General features: G+C 48.4%; 7 protein-coding genes across 7 annotated transcripts; 2 read left to right on the top strand and 5 right to left on the bottom strand.

Annotated features, from left to right (window-relative positions):
- Positions 1–239: 239 nt before the first annotated feature.
- On the bottom strand, positions 240–1,513 carry TRIREDRAFT_27219 (glycoside hydrolase family 27; the record flags this gene model as incomplete). The annotated part of the gene is made up of 2 exons (XM_006969314.1): positions 240–1,008; positions 1,068–1,513. Coding segments are annotated over 2 exons (1,215 nt in total), but the record flags the coding sequence as incomplete, so codon positions are not given.
- Positions 1,514–2,630: 1,117 nt separating this feature from the next.
- TRIREDRAFT_112034 (uncharacterized protein) lies at positions 2,631–4,154 on the bottom strand (the record flags this gene model as incomplete). Its single annotated transcript, XM_006969369.1, has 3 exons — positions 2,631–2,755; positions 2,823–3,932; positions 3,989–4,154. The coding sequence occupies 3 exons, from the start codon at positions 4,152–4,154 to the stop codon at positions 2,631–2,633; spliced, it is 1,401 nt and encodes a 466-aa protein (XP_006969431.1).
- A 2,786-nt stretch (positions 4,155–6,940) lies between these two features.
- Positions 6,941–7,720, top strand: TRIREDRAFT_69857 (uncharacterized protein; the record flags this gene model as incomplete). Its single annotated transcript, XM_006969343.1, has 1 exon — positions 6,941–7,720. One exon carries the CDS (start codon positions 6,941–6,943, stop codon positions 7,718–7,720), a length of 780 nt encoding a protein of 259 aa, XP_006969405.1.
- Positions 7,721–7,887: 167 nt separating this feature from the next.
- TRIREDRAFT_112036 (uncharacterized protein) lies at positions 7,888–9,611 on the bottom strand (the record flags this gene model as incomplete). The annotated part of the gene is made up of 2 exons (XM_006969370.1): positions 7,888–8,685; positions 8,751–9,611. Coding segments are annotated over 2 exons (1,659 nt in total), but the record flags the coding sequence as incomplete, so codon positions are not given.
- Positions 9,612–12,029: 2,418 nt separating this feature from the next.
- TRIREDRAFT_112037 (uncharacterized protein) lies at positions 12,030–12,369 on the top strand (the record flags this gene model as incomplete). Its single annotated transcript, XM_006969344.1, has 2 exons — positions 12,030–12,213; positions 12,311–12,369. The coding sequence occupies 2 exons, from the start codon at positions 12,030–12,032 to the stop codon at positions 12,367–12,369; spliced, it is 243 nt and encodes an 80-aa protein (XP_006969406.1).
- An 818-nt stretch (positions 12,370–13,187) lies between these two features.
- On the bottom strand, positions 13,188–14,945 carry TRIREDRAFT_69901 (uncharacterized protein; the record flags this gene model as incomplete). Its single annotated transcript, XM_006969371.1, has 4 exons — positions 13,188–13,318; positions 13,407–14,364; positions 14,424–14,524; positions 14,600–14,945. 4 exons carry the CDS (start codon positions 14,943–14,945, stop codon positions 13,188–13,190), a joined length of 1,536 nt encoding a protein of 511 aa, XP_006969433.1.
- A 1,165-nt stretch (positions 14,946–16,110) lies between these two features.
- Positions 16,111–19,105, bottom strand: TRIREDRAFT_69928 (uncharacterized protein; the record flags this gene model as incomplete). The annotated part of the gene is made up of 3 exons (XM_006969372.1): positions 16,111–17,364; positions 17,453–18,642; positions 18,721–19,105. Coding segments are annotated over 3 exons (2,829 nt in total), but the record flags the coding sequence as incomplete, so codon positions are not given.
- Positions 19,106–19,743: the final 638 nt, after the last annotated feature.

Consider the following 19,743-nt stretch of genomic DNA (forward strand, 5'->3'; position numbering starts at 1 on the left):
ATGTTGGTCCCTAATGGAACAGGACTACGTCAATTCTTGCGTGTACATATTGGGCGTTTCCTTCCCACCAACTTCTAATCAGAAGCCGTCAGATAATACAGTACGCTCTCCCCAGGGCCCAAAAACGACGCAATGGAGGAGCTTGTAGTCCCCAGGTCACTGTGATCTTCGCCGCCAGAGCCGCCACCTCCAAGTACCCTACGAACACTCCAACCTGGGGCACCGTTGGATTGACCCTCTGCTATTCCAAGTTGTGATAATGAGATATTCACCAGCTGAACCCCCTCCAGGTCTCCACCAAAGCCACCTTGTCCTAAATCCGGGCCGTAGTTTGCGAGAATGACCACAGCGTTTTTATTGTCCGTGTCAGGCCCAGCGATCCATGCCTGAAGCTGTTCGGATGCCTGCGATCCTGGGTTTGCCGTTCCGAACGGGTTCTTTGGTTGCATCGGGTACTGGGCCGTGAATTCCGCAACAGAGAGTAACTCGGGGTCGTAGAGTAGCTCTAGCCCAAGTGTGTCAAGCTGTGACAAATCCGAGCCAGTGATCTGGTTTGCACCTGCTCCGATCCAGTGGATCGCAACCGTGTATCTTTGCACGTCTGAGAGGCCCGTGAGTGACTGTCCGTTGCCAGTGTACATATTATCCATGTCTGGGCGGATCATTATTGGGGTACCCTGGCGCGCTGGATCTTCTTCTTGCTGGTTAATAAAGCTCCGGTACTGCTCTATGGCTCGCTGCACCGTGTTGAACCCCAGAAACGTGCTTTGGCCAGCATCGTTGATATCTTGGTCTAGGCGCAAGCCATCAGCATTGCCGCGCCACAGGAAGAAATCTGCCCCTGAGTTCCGGTCAAGCTTCCACGATAGATCCAAGCGCATCGGTCGACTAGCTTGCTGAATTGCTCTGTGATATGCCACTGCGGCCAAAGAGTTGTTGGCAGGCAAGTTTTCGCCAGCGTCTGGGCTACCCGGAGTCATGAAATCTAGCTTGATGTAATCCACTCCGCTGTCGCAGCAGTACATAAGGTATGTTAGCGTATTCAAGTGCGAGGCACAGGTTCTTACATCGAGGCCCAGTTGTTCACAACGGAATCATGCCATTGTTGGACACCGTCTTTGCCAAAGTCGAAAGTCTGCCTCAGGTTGTAGCTCGGTTGGTTCGTATCAAATAGGCTTCCCAGTTTTATGTTGGTTCCCTCAACAGTAACGCCGGCGTCGGCGGACAGGGCCCCCGGAAGTGCGTAGACACCGAGAAGCTTGCCTTGAGAGTGCAGGTTATTTGCCAAGGCTGTGAGGTTTGGGAAAAGAGAAGTGTTCGGCACGAGTCGACCAAATGGGTCTCCTCCATCCGCTGACCATCCCGAATCCAGACTGCACAGAGTGTATCCCGCCGTGGCGTTCATAAGATTGCATTGGCTCTGAACATTCCCCTGATTGAGCGTAAATGAGGTGCCGGCCCGGGACTGCATACCGTATGAATTCCATCCCCTGGGTGGCTGATTAAATCCATTGGCGCTTGTCCCATAAAAAGGGATAAAAAGCTGGCCTGCAGTGTTTGCTGCTCCTGTGGTTGCAATCAGAAAGATCTTAAAGATTGAGTAATTGTCTTTGATACCCATATTCTTCGTCTTTGTTATTACAGCTTTGTTGCTGAGTATGCTGAAGTTTTCAATGTCCGTTCGTGGAGTCAAGATGAAAACGGGCGATAACGGTCACTATTTACTAAGTTCCCCGGCTTTTTTCTCGTAGGCGAAAGCGACTTTACATCGTATCATGGGACGGGTAAGAGAAGCATAAGGGGTTATTTTCGGCAATCACCTGGACATGTTACGCTGACGCGGCTGGAACGGCACAAGATCTGCTTCGTATGGGGTACATGACGCTACTATCAACAACTTCCTTCTTTATCCTAGGGTCTAGGATCGCTTCTGTCCTGTTCGTCCAAGTTATACATAGTAGATGGACTTGGTGGCATCGAAGCCCAATTGGAGGGATTTCATTGTCAGACATCATTCTTCTTTTGCTCCTTGAGCTTCAGAAAAGGGAAACAATATTGAATCGGAACCAGACATTCAATTAATTTGTCATGCGGGACCTGACCTATGAACAAAGGTGGCGACAATCGCTAATTGACTCCAAGTTATGGTCGTAAGAAGTTGGCAAACATTGCGTATCAGCGGACCGAGTCGAAGCCAAAAAAAAATGTCACATGTATTGGCTGGCATTGCTGGATATCTTGACTAGGTAAGATTCGAGTCTCTGACAACCTCTCTCAATAGTGACTCAATTCCAAGACATGTAGTTGTATTTTGTGAGCTGGGCCTACAGTATGCGCTTTACCAACGTTTGGCCTGAAAAGTTGCAGTAGACTTGACCTCGATATCGTCTCCTTCTGATTTCCGTACCGCGCAACTCAATGGAGCAATATATAGGACATAGTGTAGAGGTAGATGGCCGAGAACATCTCATTATATGGTTAAGTACTTCGTTATGAAGATGAGTTACATTTCAATTAACATAGGTTATACGTCCATGACTTGCATAGTGTTGGCGTCGAGCTGTCAATTAATTTCCATAAAGTGCATTTCTAGATACTGCTTGCTAACTCTGGAGACCGGAAGAAATAGTTTATTGCTTTTCGGCCTGAGCTTGTCCCCCACTTGCTTCCAAAGATCCTTCGTCCGCGTCTGTCTTGATCTCATCGACATGGCGATGATCCCGGACGACAAGATAGGTAGGAACCACAGATAATCCTTTGAGATCGACGTTAGACATCTAAGACGGCTACTAACAGCTAATAGCTGGAGAAGAACGACTCACCAAGAAGAACTGTGTTAACAGCGAGCGGCACACGCCCTCCGTACCAATTCCTCGTATTCAGACCATATGATACCGCTTGTGCGAAGCTTTCTTGGCCTCTCAAAATGCCCGTGAGTCTTGTCAACTCCGACATATTGTCTGTCATTGTAGCGACAAGATAGTATAGCCAGCTCTGGGCCGCTTGCTGTGAAAAGCTCCAGAGGAAAAGAACGAAGAAGCCCTTGACGAAGCCCGGCGTAGTCCAATCGAGCGTGGGGGGGTTCGCTGTGAATTGCTCCGAAACCACCCAACCATAGACCCAGGAAAGAATATGGACTGCCACGACATAGTAGTATCCATATTCAAGGCGCTTCCCAACGGGAAATCGAGTCCAATCCAGCCATTGGCTGAGAATTTGCGAAGAGAAAAGCGTGGCGAAGTTGCTAACAAATCCAATCAGAGCACGCCCCCGAATGCTGAAGTAGTAGGCTTGGAAGTTGCCTGTGTACTGGTTGAAATAGGCGGCCCAGAAGACGGGAAGAAGAAGAAGCACGTTGCGTCTCCGGGATGTCTGGTAGAGCGCCTTGAACTCGGCGAGAAACGACGCCTCTCCTTTGACGATGACCTTGGAACCGTCGCTTCGCTGAACCTTGTGGGGTGGTGACAATGCCAATGCCAGGGGGGCAGCCAGGCACTGCAGGACGATGAAAATGAGGTAGGTCACATAACCAACTTTCCCCTTGCGCGCGGTTTTGACATTCAATGCCAGGACAATGGCACCACCAACAATTGGGCCAAGAGTACGAAACCACACCCAAATGTTCAGATACTTGGCGCGCTTGGTAGGCTCCGGGTAGCCCAGAGCAATTGCACCCTCACTTGCCCAGAACAGGCCAGCTGATATACCACAGGCGACGGCACCGACCAGGACGAACCATTCGTTGCCAAAACGATTGTTGGTGTAGAGACCTGCCGCATAAACGGGATAACCAATGGCGCCGAGGAACAGCGTGTAGGAGAGACCGATTCGATTCGCGATCGGGCCGCCGAAGAGACAGAAAAAGCCCATGAGGCCGAAGACGAGTGCATTAGCAGCGTTGACGAGATACGGGGATTCCGCTCCACCGGCTCCTGTTGTTGTGACGCGTCAGAGATGTATCTTGGGAATCAGCTGTATGATAACCTACCTAGGGAGTTCATGGCGTTCCATAGACCTGGGGCCAGAAAGCCAACTCCTCCGATCACAAATGCATTAAACAAGGTACTGCGGTACCACTGCCGCTTCGGATTTGGCAAGGCGGTGACATGCTCTTCCGAGCCATCTTTAGATATATCTGCTTCTATATCAGTCATGATGTTCGGTTTGTCGTGCTTTTAACGTTGGGCGCCTATTAACCTCTGCGTTTACTCCAAAACTTAGTTAGAGGGGGCATAATCTAGTATTTATGTGCCAATGTTTACCTTACGTTTATGGAGCCATCTTACTCGGAAAGTTCGCCATGTGCTTTCCCTGAAGGCAATATGATGGGTACGATCGGTACAAAATCCAAGGTGAAAAACTCTGCTCCCAGCAATCTATGATATGAAACCATGAATTCGTCCAATGCTCATTCTCGTTGGAAATGGCGTGAGAGAGAGATTGTGGATCCAGCAACCAATGGGATGCTGCCAAAAACCCTTGTTAACATCATGAATGGAATCTTTCGTCTTCTCCATCATAGGTAGATCCAGCCGCTATCTTACCGCGGTTTCAATGGCGTCTTCGCGGTACATACCGCTTATTATAGAGCTCATCCATGACAAGACATATGGAATTTCAATGGAATCCTTGCGGCTATTTGAAAGACATTGAATGGCAATATTAGAACACAAACCGTAATGACATTTAAACAAGGCCGTTGCAGTTCCAGCTGGTTAGTGCATCGGCTCGTAATCACAGATATTATAAGGTAGGTACGTTCAATTGCACTTGGGTGCTTATTAACGCCACCGGCGAAGGATCATCGGTCCGGTCCGTCACTGTTCATTAAACATGGAGAGAGATAGGCGTAGGGCGAGCCAGAGGAATTCTCAAGAAACTCAATGCCATTACAACTTCTTGCACTGAAGGGTATAAGGAGTTTTCTAACATACGGGATCTGGTAATTCTTTCCTCTGGCTCAAGCCAATTTGATAAGGGAACAAGGTGACGCAATACTCTTGATCATAGAGACAGCGCAATGAATGGCTTTAGGAAGCGCCGACTTGTATGACTCGGGAACTTGAGACTATGCATAATAATAGCTAGATCACGCACCTTGCTCGAGGATCCACCGGATAATGTTACTCGACATGAGAACGAATGGGCAGAGAAAGACGACGGAAAACACACTTATGTATCAAGTGGTTTATGCGATCTGGAGGGTGATTCACTTTGTCGTTTCGCGTGCATCAGACGAGAATGTTGCGCGCTTGTTACGTCTGTCTGCAACAGAGCTCTCTCCGATCCAGACCTGCCCCACAAACTGCTCAAGCAGATCTCCAGCCCATCCAGTACGTACCTTAGTAGATACTAGTACGTACGTACCTTAGTTGCAACGCTTAGATCGCGCTGCAGATTGGGGACATCGTCAACACAATGCCTATCCAGGTAAAAGATCTTATGATACCCAAATTGGCGTTCCAAACATTGAGATATGCAATAATCAAGACTCTCTTTTTGCACAGATCCTTGTAACAGAGCGCAGCAACATGCACTATGGCGTTGTCCACATCATTAATAAGATCTGCAGCGCCCGAATCCCTACGCTTTTTCCCCATCGAAACCATTCCACAGAAAACGGGCCCCAGTAGTGTGTCGTGTTCATTAATGACAATAATAGTTCGCAGCGGGTGGAATAGAGTGATAGCTGAAGAATGGTGCATTTTCATAAACCCGTCAGTTCACTTGCACGCTTCTTCCTTCTCTGCGTCTTGCAAGCGTGGAAACACCTAACACAGGCTTAAATCCTTCCTATGCAACAGGCGCTTATGTGGCAGCTGCGGGCTCTGCAGTCGATGTTCTTGTATCGACTTTGATGATCTTTCTGTTCTCGACCTTATGCAGGCACCAGATGCGACTTGCTGACATACACAGGCGTCTTGTAACTAGACAAAGATTAACCCGCCTACCCTACTTTATAATGCATACTATTCGCACTTCCAGAGCTTGATAAATGCCGCCAGGAATATGAAATGTCAAGCTTTTTTTTTTTTTCCGAACCTGACAATTACATATGCAAGTGCTTAACGCGTCTATTACTTCAAAGCCTTCAAGGGCTGCCATTCCCGTTTTCCTTGGATAGTAACTGAGTCATGTGTTGTTCTCACTTTAATGATTCAGTAGCTTATGCTATACTCCTAGATGAACCTTATTACTACACTATACTGAAATGCTCTGGCTTCCTCTTCATGTGTGGGTTATAGCAAAAGACAAGATAAGAAATGCAATATTGCAAGTTCACTACACCTGATACAGGTCCATCTCGCTTCAGACTCCACGCGACTACGCATCTCAGCTGCGCGTTAGGGATATTGCTCAAGAATATTATTTTTTCAATGCTGCTGTCATTCTAGAGCCTGCGGCTTTTGTTTCCTACGAAACAATGTCGTGCTATATATGCAGTGCGCCAGCTTCACGAGCATAATCACGTCCTGGGCTTGTACAGTATAAACTTTGACTTTGCCTACCGTGTTATTTGCCTGGAGCCAATGGATGTTTCTCAAGCGTGAGCGTGCATTAGCGTCCCACCAACTTTAGTCGGATATCGTCGTGGGTTGCCATTCTGAACAGAGGGGGACTTGAGATCATCCACTCTATAAAGTGAGCCAAGACGAGCTAACCGTAAAAATGCGGCTGCTTCAACTCTTGAGTAAAGAGGGAACGGTCAAGTGATCGATCCAACAGCACCTAGGGGCTCACACCTTTGAATTGCCAGTATCAGAAACGTGCTGAAGGGAGCAATACAAATACAAGTTATGATCCAGGAAGCAACCCTGTATTTGCTTTCCAACTTCTCTTCCAACCTTGTCTAAACGTCTTCGGAGCCTTACACGAAGACTTATACAGGACCCCCAACTCAAGCGCCGTTTTCTACATAGGTATCGATTGACAATCCGATATGGCCCCTTTCGACCTCACTTCATATAAAGCCCTCTCTTTTGACATCTATGCGACGCTCATTGATTGGGAATCGGGCATTTTCTCTCAGCTCCTTCCACTGCTTACCAGACTCCCCAATGACCATTCGTTGTGGAAGAAAAGTCTAGCCGACCTTCGAGGCTTTCTCCTCACGCGATATTCTATTCACGAGCATGCTCTGGAAGTTCAGCATCCAGAAGAGAAGTATTCCGTGCTGCTGAGCAAGGTCTATGAGCATATCGCTGCGGATCTTGGCGTGGCCATAACGCATGAAGAAGCCGAGGCGTTTGGAGAAGCCATAGGGCAATGGCCAGCTTTTGCAGATACAGTGGCAGCCATGCAATGCTTGAAAAAGTACTACAAGCTCATTGCATTGAGCAATGTTGACAAGATGTCGTTCCAAAACACTCTCAAAAATGGTTTGCAAGGAGTTGAGTTTGACGCCATCTATGTCGCCGAAGACATTGGGACCTACAAGCCAAATCCGAACAACTTCAACTACCTCGTCCAACATGCCCGTCAGGATTTTGGCATCGAAAAAGCTGAAATATGTCACACCGCGCAGAGCCTGACATTTGACCACATTCCCGTGGCCTCACTGGGTTTCCCTCCCGCCGTTTGGATCTCTCGCGGGGGTGGCAGCATGGGCATGGGAGACATAGAGGCAGTAAAGGACAAAGTAAATATCGGGGCCATATATGAGACGCTGGGAGACATGGCGGCAGATGTAGAACTGGCTTTTCGCAAGAATAAAGAATAGCGCAACAGGCACTGAACGGATTGATCAGGAAAGACAGCATGTTAGAGATATTTTTTAAAATAGGAGGCATTTCTACATGGCCATATGGTTAATGAGTGGCAACCATTCTATAAGAGTAACAAGTCTAGCCCTAGTCTTTGCTGAACTGCTTTCCAGTCTTTAATTACCAGATCGGGGCTTAGACCACGAGCAATAGCTTCGTGGGTTCTCTCCTGCCATACATGACGAATGATTTCTCCAGCTATGAGGCGATTTCGCATTCCTATCAGGCTCGAAATGGCTAACCATTGTTCGACAATGGCTTGGTCTTCTTCTTCAGTTGCTTCAGTGGCCGCAATAAAGACTGGCCATAGCGATATTGACCCTCCTTTCCTGTGAATAAACGTGAAGGCGTCCGCAAGCACGGATCTGACGAGGTTTCGAACGCCACGTGGGGGAACCCGGAGAACAGCTTGGTGTAGATAGATCAGGGCCGCGGTGCGAAAAAGCCGGAGATGCAGGCTATCTAGGAACTCGAGTAACTTTGCTTCCGGCAGGGATTCGAGAAAGTGGTCACGATCCGGAATGTCGAGATCCACATGGATAACAGTGTGATTCTGTGGTGATAATTCAGTAAGGTATGCCTGAATCGTGACGCCGAGGTCATCAGGGACGTGGCCTAATGACAGTGTCTCTGCAAGCAGTCTGATTGAGGAAATGGTGCGTAAGACGTCGCAGCTGGCACCTATTGTGTATCCAAACTTTTGCCAGGACGCAACGCCGTCCAAAAGGACGTCTGTGATTGGGGATCGGCCATGGACCTTTGCGTTTCCCGTCTGTGAAATCTCAAACGAGAGAGCAAGACTCTGTGATATCACCCAAGAGTTTGCGGAGCGATTCCAAGGCTTCTCTTGAACAAATTGACTGACAAATCCCCCGACGCCGTCAAAATGATTTCTCCAGGCGATTGAGCCTCGTGCATTTCCCTGTAAAGTAAAAAAAACGGTGAGTTGGCGAGCTGCTGAGGCATTAATGGCCACTCCCTACCTACCTCGGAGATCATGAGCGTATACAGGGTCGCAGCGCAGGCATCATATTCTTCCTCCGTGGAGACGCTCAAGCCCTGCCTCAGGTTGCTTAGCGAAGCGCCATAGTGCTTCAGTGCAACGGAGTCTTTGTGCCTCGAAGATGCGCCATTGTCCCCGTGCAGATTGGCTATGTTGAACGCTGACTGAGCAAGAATGGCATGGTACAACGCACGCGAGGCAGTGGAGGAGCTTCGAAGCGCTGTCGATGGGTAGACAGATTTCCAAGGGTTCTCAGCACCATCCACTGGTATCATCAGAGGGGCAATCCATGTCACATAGTGATGGAACAGCATAGCCTCTTCCTTAGAGCTTGATATGCAATCAACGACTGTGGGTTCCAGGGACCGCGCCATGAGAGCGACGTCTGCGCTCAACGGCGAGCAGGAAAAGCGTGCTTGACGTGGAGAGGATGGAAGAGATTCTGCGGCGCGAGCGGACGGCGGATCGATGGAGTCATCTGGTTCTGCGCATATGTTCGAAGGACAAGCCCTAAAGACTGTGAAGGGATTGGAGTATCTCGAAGACTTGGAACTCTCGGCACCGATGTTGTCCACTTCGTCGATCAAGCGTTGTAGACGCCATTCTTCAAGAATCGGCCGGCCGCGCCATGTATGCTCGAAATCCATGCTCCTGCGACAAAATGGCGGGTATGCGCCTGTCTTGGGATCTACCCAGACCAACTCGATGCCGTAGCCTTCGCATTCGACCTTGTGCTTTCTACACGGGTTGCAGGGCAGACCGACGCCATTGCATTTGACACGCCGCCGACGGCAAGTCCAGCAGGCGGAAAAGGACCTAGTAACCTGCTTGCGTGCTCGAGTCATCGTGTGTGAGATGCAAGCGGTTAACAAGCAAGCCGTGCAAAAGTCGTGGAGGCGTGACTGAGTAAAGCTCCCCGAGCCAGCACGATTATGAGGTTGACTCATCACGTGTAGAAATTTGAGACAGATGGCACAAGGCAATGAACCCTCCGCTGACTTCAAGAACTAACAGATTGCCAACCCCGCTGCGAATCTTCAGGTACATGCATCCTGCCAGCGCTACATAGGCATCGCTTTCCGAGTTTATCTTGTTCTACATCCTGTCTACGTTACCTACCTACGTACATGTAGGTACCTTAGGTAGGTAAGTGTGTACCTAGTGCTCTCGAGACAGTGTGCACACCGTATGGGCCGCAGGGCAAGGTACCCACCTAGTAACCTACCTTATATGCGTAAGGTAGGTGTAGTCCTGGTCCTTCCACTGTTAACGATAGCGACCTTGGCTCGTCCGCCTTCCCCGTCACTTGTGACAGTCGAGTCTGGCAATTGACAGCTTCACACAAATGAATACGCGCTCCGTTGGCGCATGCTTACTTCTATGGCCTAGACATTGTTAGAATGTAGGCAGATGAACCATGCCATATGGAACCACTTGGCATGCACCCAAGAGTTTGATGCAGCAGGCCTGGCTTAGGAGTGTGTCAAGGACCCAAACCCGCAATCTGCTCTTCACTGGCTCTTAGGTATAGAAGTGAAATTGCAAGATTGCTTGCGTCTCAGCATCTGAGCAGTTATGAAGATGGGACAGAATAAACTTCCTTGCGGCAGCTGCGGAATGTTCCTATACGTAACTGGGCTCTACCACAACATCCACGAGCAATCTAGGACCGATTCTTCTTCTACGAGCTGGAACCTGAGGTATTACATCAAATCTAACGTGAGCTACGGCTTGCACTTTCTTCTTTTGTGGTTGGGATAATGTGTGGCATTAATGGTCTGAATCACATGCCCTGAATTCTTTCATTTTATTCGGCCAGGCGGATTTCTCTTACAGACTATCTACAGAGTACCCTATTCGTAATATCAATTGTCTCAGATGACGGGCAACACTAGAATGGGCCAGATGGGAATACTTATTGCCAGTACTGTTTCTTACTCTACATGTTACTGCGTGTCTTCTGAACTGGTAGGAAGAATCATCAAGGCACATAACTCTCCTGATATTGAAATGACAGAGCGATACGGTTAAGTGTCTCATAACAATCTGATAGGTTATTCTATATCCTGACACCCAAGTCAGTGGCCGTAAGGGCCGGTAAATATAATTCTGTTACGAATGCTGTTATTATTTTACAGCTATTTGTTCATATACACGCCTGTTATTGCATGGGAGAGGGTTGGCAAAACAGACAAATCTCTAGAGCCGATAGCGTATAAGCAGTGCATAACGTTCTGCAAATGGATTGATGTTACTGGTGTGAGCATTGAGTTACGGAATCGTGTTCTTGTAGTCACTTATTACTTCAAGCTATATTTACCTGACGAGGCTGGTATATTGGTAATATGATGAGGCTATCTTATGGGCGTAATTCTCGAGTTCCTCTTATTCAGAGGATGACCGGCCCGCTGTCGATCTGCTCGTATTGGACTTAGCGCTTATCCCAGCCACGACATACATGATGCAGATAAGATCAAGGGCCTTGTAATTTGGGCCTCAAAGCTTTCTATAGGAAGTTATCCGGGAATATCGGGCGATCGGCCGTTAAACAACTTCGACGTAGTAGAAAATCCTTGTACTCAGTGAGTCGGGCTGTTAACAGAAGGTTCTGCGTCTATTTGCCTTCCATTTACAGCTGTATTACTTGACCAGCACTTCAAACTTTCCTCGTACTTTGCAATGAACTGCTCCGTGGTCAGGTCACGTTAACGCGACACAATATGTCTGTTATTTCATCTGCAATGGAGTCTCATAGGAGCCCAACGCGTCCCTAGAAACCGGTTATACATAGAAGGGAGATATAATGCGGTCGAGTTGTTGTTTATATGCCCTCGTATCGCATCCATTCTCCTTGATGCAGACCCCCGGATGCTCGGCATCAAGACAATCCATTCATACCGGCCTTCTGTGATATATGGCCTGTTGTAATATGCATGAATACCGCATACCGTAGGGGTCAACATCATACTGGCTGCTTCCTCTTTGGTCCTATGCCAATGAGGGGAGTCTTACTCCGTGTTGTCACAGTAAACGGATCAACTTCACGAAGTAAGCAAGAGTGTCATGGGACTGAAAGCAAGGTAGTCATGCCAAGTGTCATGACTTCACCTTCTTGGTAATGATCTTCAGTCTTCAGTTAGGAACACAATTATAAAAGGGAGAGAAAATCCGGCTCGAACAGCAGTCAGTCCAAGCATATCAATCACTGCCTTCAACAAACACTCAAACAATTCTACAAGCTCCCACACTTTTAATTCTCCATCATGAAGTTCTTCGCTTTGAGCCTTCTCTTTGCCAGCTCGGCCATGGCCGGACAGATTCTGTTCTGCAACCAACAAGATTGTGGTGGTAGCTGCAGCTTCCAAAGTCCTGCTGGCAATGGTGCCTGCATCCAACTTGGCGGCATCTCGAGTGCCAAGGCGACTCAAGTCGATTCCGGTTGCAGCTGTGAGTTGGACAGCACTATACAATGATCTGAATCCATTTCTAACAAGCCTAGTCTCTGTCTATACCGACCCTAACTGCAGCGACTTTGCCACTACAGTTGGCCTTGACAGCTGTGTTGCTGCTCCTATCTTGGGCTCCTACTCTTACGATTGTTAATTTGTTAATTTGGAAGTTTGTCACGGGTTGGAAAACTCTTCTGAACAGCTAGAGCATGTGATGGTAGCAAACGAGGAAGCTTGGTACTATATATAGCTCGCTACCTTATCTATATATATTCACCAATACACTACTTTCCTTATGATCACCATAGGCCACTGATGTGATATCATTCTGAAGTCCGTTACACCGTCTTTTAACAAATGATATCTCTATTCTAATTCTGTCTAGAACAGTTTGTGTTTACTACGAGGCTAGCTATAAGTGATTTTGGGTAAGATCTTCGTACTTTAAACGAGCTACGGAATTATCACTTTCTGTAAGCACAACTTGTTCTTTATTTATTTTTTGAGTGATAGAGAATGCCATGCAGTTCTATATCAGTCCTTCGCAGCCTCATCTACCTAGATTGGGAGTCTTCAGAAACTCAATGGGTTAGCTCGTTAGCCGTTTATGACGCAACATTGAAGGGGCGTTTGGTTATCTTCGAAGAGCCTAATAACATAGTAAGGGAAGAGAATATGAAGGAGCTTTGCGCATGGAACATTCAGGTAGAAAGGTGCTCTAGTCGTATAGGATCCAGCATGAGGTAATCAACACGTACCCTTCAGCCCTATGGCAAGTAGGGCGACATATTTACAACTTGCCATTAATCAAGCAAAGAAGAAGAGAAAGTACACTCTCTTTCTCCGATTGTATATTTGAGCTCCCTAGACACAGCGGGGTTCATGTAATATAACAAGACGCTATCTGCGAAATTACCCCCCTTGATATCATTTCGTCATGCGCTTTTCCCCCGTAATCCCTCGTACCATGTCTCAAACTTCATTTACGTCAAGCTGAAGCTTCCCTTTGTCTGCCTCTTCCACCAACCGGTGCAGCCTGTCAGACTTCGGCAGGGTGCTAGACTTCCAAGGCTTAACCCCAGTAGCAAAGAGCTCGTCAATATCTAGAGAGTGAGTTAGTCGCGTATCTCGCCATGGTGAAGATAGCACGGCGCCTACTAGCCCAGTGACACCTAAACATGGGATTCTTACCTTCTAGGCTTCTTTGCTTCGTCTCTGGAAAGAAGAAGAACGCGTGCAGACATGCGACAACGTTGAATGTGCCAAAAATGATGAATGTTTTCCACTGGATGTTTTGAAAGGCTGGGGGTGTATAATAGTTATTGGCAAAGCCCAATATCCAATTAGCAGACGTTGCGATTGATACGGCCTTGCCTCGTAGACGAATGGGATAAATCTCTGATGGATAACACCAGGATATGGGAGCCCAGGTGAAACTGTATGTTGCAACCAGGAGATAGGTAAACGCAATGACGGCAGCTTTGGCTGACTTTGCATCATCATTCATCGTCCAGGTTACCGCGCTTGACCCATCAAAGCCGCCGGGTACATAATGACCGTACTGTGCCATGACGCCTGCTGCAGAATACAGCCATACCATCATGAAGAACGCACCTCCAATAAGGGCGGGGCGTCGACCGATTCGATCCAGAAACAGAATGGCCGGTAAAGTGAACACAACGTTAATGATATACTGGACGCTTGACGCGATGAGCTTGACATTGCCAGTAAGACCAGCCATCTGGAAGATGTAGACGATGTAGTATAACAATGCGTTATTGCCGCTCAGCTGCGTCCAGATATGGACAAAGATTCCATTCGAAATGCGGAGGATGTTGTCACGATGGACTAACTCGGCCCATTTGACTTTGCCTTGCGATTCCGCAACGGCCATCGAATCCCGAATCTCGGCATATTGAGCTTGCACAATCGGAGCTTGGTGGTTGCCTTGTCCATGAATGCTGGCAAGCACAGCCAGAGCATCCTCCCATCTGTCCCGAGAGGCGAGCCAGCGTGGCGACTCAGGAATGAAGAAGAGGGCAGTAAATAGAACGAGGGCAGGAAACATTTGCACTGCCCACGGCACTCGGAATACCGCCTCTGTCTTGGTGTAAGACGTCCCAAAAGTGATGTAATACATGATGAGGGCCTAAAATTAGTAAGTTCAGAGTCCAACTGCTATTGCACATCCGACGAATAGTCGCTTACTCCCCAAGTAATGCTCCATTGTTGGAAACTCAAGATACGACCTCTTGTTTCTGGACGCGACAGCTCAGCTAGAAAGAGTGGCCCAGTAGAAGTGAACATGCCTGCGTCCGAAGTCAGCTTTTCTACATGCATCTGCCTACATCAGCGTGTCTCGCAGATCCGGCGCTTTGGCTTACCAACCGCTCCCCCACAGAGTAGCCTGCCGACTATCAACATTGCAATGTCGATACTGGCCGTACATATAATGGACCCGAAGATGAAGATAATGCACCCTGCCATTAAGGTATGCCTGCGCCCAAACCTGTCAACCACAAACATATTGACTAGGCATCCTAGGAAAGAGCCGCCAGAAATGCTGGCAGTAATACCGCCTTGCTGATCAGCTGTTGGACTGTCAAATCTCTCTTTGAATGGCTTCGTGCTAAGGATTGCTGAGAGTGACGATATATCAAAGCCTTGGAGCAGACCTCCGATAACTAGGAAAGCCGTGATAACATAAATGTTGCTAATTTTGTAAGCCATATCGAAGAGAGTTGCCCAAACTGCAAACGTCAAAAGCCCAAGGAAGAGGAAACAATCATTGTGAGAAGTGCAATTTGGCCAACAGAGGTTAGGATATAACGCCACGGCGAATCAGCTCCCTGTCGCCGATATCGCCAAATGCAAATGATCCAAACTCATGATTCCGCTTGCTCTGTCAGGGAATGCTTCGAACGCAAGACTAAGCCTAAAGCAAAGAAGGGAAGTGAAGTCGCTGCGATCAAGCGATCCCTGATGCGAACAGGCTGAGCACGATGTTCCGAATACTCGTAGTCGTAGTACGACGTCCAGTCATTGCATCTTCGCCATCCTTGTTCCCCCCTTGACACAACAAGCCTATACTACTCCACATTGCACTGAAATGCTATGAACATGGTCGTGGTTAAAGCGGCATGCCGTCGGGATTGTGTTCCCACAGATGTAAGTCGCAACAATTCCCCGGAGGCTTTGCCAACGATAACAACACCGTCGGCATCAAGCTGCCGTGAAAACCGGGGTTATTTCCGCGCCAGACTTCACAGGGCTGTCGCGACATACACGAGGTCTATCACGACATCTGCCGCTGTTATACAAAGAGACGAATCAGAAGGGATTTCATTCAAAAGGGGAGTTAGAGAGCGGCTTTCGGTGATGTCTTACCCGACGAGCGGATTGCATGCAGGTTCAAGTGCGCATCACGTCTTGGCACCGCTACCATGAGGTAATGTCTACTGTCAGCTGTTGGACCTTGTCGGCTTCGTGAAGCTTGTCAAGTATATCAGGCTGAAGAGAGTTAGCAAATGTACGTGGCGAACCGCAAAAAGAGTCTTGGCAACGGCCCATCGGCACAAGCTCAGTCGCTTGGGTCTCGGAGCAGTGACTGGGCTTGGGAGTACCTGAAGTTGCCATTGCGATATTGCAAGACTCGAGCTGTGATATCGCGATAGCGCGACCGTCATATTCCAAAGCAGTCCAAGCAACTTGCCTATGCAGACTGCAGCAAGACAACCAATTCTAAAGATAAAGCAGGTACTCGTACTGGATACAGAGTACGCATTGGGCAATCGCATGAGGAAGAAAACGGGTTCTGTACATGTTGGCATTCTGAACTTATAGACAGCTACCTCCTGTACACTAAGAGTATTCAAGACTAACGGGATATATTACATCAGAGCCTAATTGTCTTCTCTGTGAATGGAATAAGCCTGATTGGTGCTGCAAGTCCATAAGGCTGACCGCCATAACTATCCGCATACCGTGATTGTTCCCATGATTGGGTGACATTGACTTGAAGCAACCGGTTTCTCAAAGTTGACGTGACCTCAATTTTGACATCATTTACACCGCGTTTCAAGTAAGGTGTGATGTCGACAATTGCATCTGTGACATCAATTGGGCCAGTCCATTCATTGTTGATCCAAAGACGGACAGTGTTGAACACGGGACCCAGGTCCAGCAGAGCACCATTGATGGCGCCTTGGGGCGCCCAAGCGAAACGAGATGTGTACGTACCAATTCCAGACGTGTTTTCGAGGCCAGTGATGTTGTACCACGGAACAAGATTCGCAAGCTTCAAAGTGTGGTACTGGTATGTGGAGGTGTAATTGTGAAATTTGTCCGGGTTCGGAAGCCAATCTTGAATCGTGACATTCCATGGACCGAGTTCCGACACAGTTGATTGCTCGCCGAGGCCTCTCAGGGTGAATTCTAGGCCATTGCTCAGGATGATCTGCTTGTCTCCTTTCGAATAAGAACGAGCGATAATGGAGTGACTGCTTCCAGCGTAGCTCAGATACTCGACATCTGATTTGACGACGTGCACATCTGGCACACGAACATCTGTGAAGAAGCCATGGGGAGCAAATGCTAATATGGTAGACTGGTTTGACCGAAGCTCGATCCAGATATTGAACCTGTCTCCAGATGTTGTATAATTAACCACCGGGGTGATGGCACCTGTCCAAGCATCCAAGGTATACGGAACTCCCTGTCCTCTGATGGAAGCTTCCGTGGCGTGATCCTCGTAGATGTCCGAGTTGTATACCCAGTAGTAGTCCACATGGTTGTCCTTGTCAATCCTGTGCACATACAGGATGGGGGCCGGAGCAAGGTTTTTCGCCGCCGGCTCCACGTTTAATGCCGCCAAAGCGTCAACGACTTCGTTCTCCGACTGTAAGGTCCTGACTGAGGGATGTTTGAGCAGCTCCTGAATGCCTTGTTTCACACGCTGGTCGCATGAGTCGCAGTAGTATGGAGTTGTCTCAGGCACACCGCCGACGAACAGTATGGGAAACCCGTGGCTGGCATACTCTTGAAATTTATCAAGAGCTGCGGAAGTAATGTTGGTTGAATTGTCGACAATGAAAGCGGAAAACCCTGGACCGCTCTCTGCCAGCAATCCATTTGTGATGACTGCGTGATCCTGAAGATGGGAGCTGTGTTAGCATCGAGGAGACATGCATCCGATTAGGTAGCCATACCAATTTCAGCAGCGAGGGGCTTACAGAGACGTAAGAATACCCGGCATTCTGCAGTGACTGATCCCCAAATACGTTTTCTCCCATATTGTAGTGCTTGATGTCGACCGAGAGATACTTGTGACGGTATATGCCAATATCTACTCTTGGATTGCCAGACTGGAGGATCAGCTGTGTCCTCGCAATCCAGTCGCCCATCTCCTTGACGTGCGACCAACTGGGCTGTCTGGGACCCCACATCTCCGAATACAACCATTCGAAGGTGGTAAGGTCAGGCCATTCGACCTCTGGCCGAAGCCCAGAGTAAGGGAAGCCATGAGTGACGATGCGGTTGACGCCGCCCGCGTAATTGATCTTGCAGTCATTGAGGATAACGGGCCAGGTGATTGCGTACGACTCATAACGGTGCGCCCCGAGCTCGCTGGAAAAGATTTGCTTTTTGCCCATCATGGCACCGCCACCCATGGCGCGGAAGGCATCGATTACACCATCAAAATAGTTCGACTCCGTCTCAGGCGCGTCAATGTGTGCAGCTGCCGAGTTCATATCCCATGGCGGCGCTGCGTTTGGCGCTGTGGCATAAGGCTGCAGGCTTCCTTGGAGGCCCCATTTGCTTGTCCACTTGGAGAGACCGTCTAGGTGATACCGCTCATACATTTCCTGAAGACACTGGTAATAGTCATTCCGTAACTTCCAGCTGATGTCCGTTCCGTTGGCATGGCTGTTGAAAGCGTAGTAAAAGTAACCATTTGCGAGTGTGCTGGGTGGAAGTCCATTCGTCCCAAAGAGTGCCGGCAAAGCCGGGGTAATATCATAACCCCGTGTTTTGCGAAAGAACGAGCGCAGCTCATCAGTCCAGAACAGCGTTGCACGGAATTCTGCTGAGTCCTCCCACGCATACAGCCCGAGCTGTCTCAAGAGATCGCCGTTCCCGCCATTCATCACGTATTCTTCAGTAAAGCTCGTCCAGAGATCCGTCCCTTCTTGGCTGAAGTGATCAATGACATAGGCAAACCAAGATGCCGGGTTCCGAGCATCAGTTGCGTTGTTGAAGGCGCCCTGAGCAGCAAGGTAGCCAGTCCGGCGCTGGTAGAAGGCGAATAGAACGTAGTTGTTTCCGTCAGCTGGCGTGTTATAGTGCAATTTGCCGTTTATGATTGTGCTTGTGACGTCTATAACACTGTCGAAGTCGAGCTGAACTACTCGAGGATCTTGCGAGGGCACTTGAAGACCGTTAGAAGCAATCGTAGTCAGCACACAAGCTTGGAAATGCAGGGTCGTTCTCATTCGTTCTGACTCACCTTTGCTTTTCCGCGCAACAACAGCAGCGACGAATTTGTTTGTGAAGTTAATAGAGGGAGCAACAAAATCCGGCTTGTTCGCATAGCCAGCATCTGTTCGACCAGGTGGGGGAATATCGCCGTTATAAACTTGTCCTGAGGCCAAGGCTGCACTACCATATGCTAACTCGGTATTCATTCCAGGAGAGTCAGGATTCAGGATTGGGATCGAGGCGCCCTGCGTTGGCCCCAAGGCAAAGTCAATGAGAAGGTTCAAGTCTTTGGAAGCTCTCAACATGGTGTTGAACTTTTGGCGCCATTTCTCGCCTCCATAACCATATATCGCCGGGTCAACTACAGCCGGCTCGATGCCATAATTTTCCAAGCAGATGATCTTAACCCCTCCCTATCCTGCCTCCTTAATTTACTGCAAATCTGCGTATAAGACATCGTCGTCCACATCAGCATCTGGAACCCAATAGCGAAATGCTGGCCGAGCCAAGCCCTTAGGATTAGCAAACTCAGAAGGAACATTATAGTTAACCCATGGAGCTGGACGACTACTGAACCCTGGGTTTTTGCTGGCACTTGTCGCAACGTTTCCCACAACTACTAGAACAGACAGTAACAACAATAACACCCTCATCTTAATCTTAATTCCTCTTAAACACAAATTAATAGGCTAAGATGGCGCTCTGCTGTTAGCATATTAGCGATAGCAAACGCACAGGTACTAACTGCTATGTAAGACAATCGGTGCTTATAACCTCCGTATAGTTTACTTTATTTAACATAACACTGCCACGTGGGGCTGGCATAATTAAGATTAAGTGAAAATCACACTATTATAACCCTGCATCGAATCTTTAACAGTAGTTCCCTTTATGACCCCTCGCTATCGGGTCAAAGTGCGGGTTAAAGCACACTTAGGGTTAGGTTAGGGTTAGGGTTAGGGTTAGGGTTAGGGTTAGGGTTAGGGTTAGGGTTAGGGTTAGGGTTAGGGTTAGGTTAGGGTTAGGGTTAGGGTTAGGGTTAGGGTTAGGG

Source organism: Trichoderma reesei (genome assembly GCF_000167675.1).
Source record: "Trichoderma reesei QM6a unplaced genomic scaffold TRIREscaffold_31, whole genome shotgun sequence".
Taxonomy (NCBI): Eukaryota; Fungi; Ascomycota; class Sordariomycetes; order Hypocreales; family Hypocreaceae; genus Trichoderma; species Trichoderma reesei.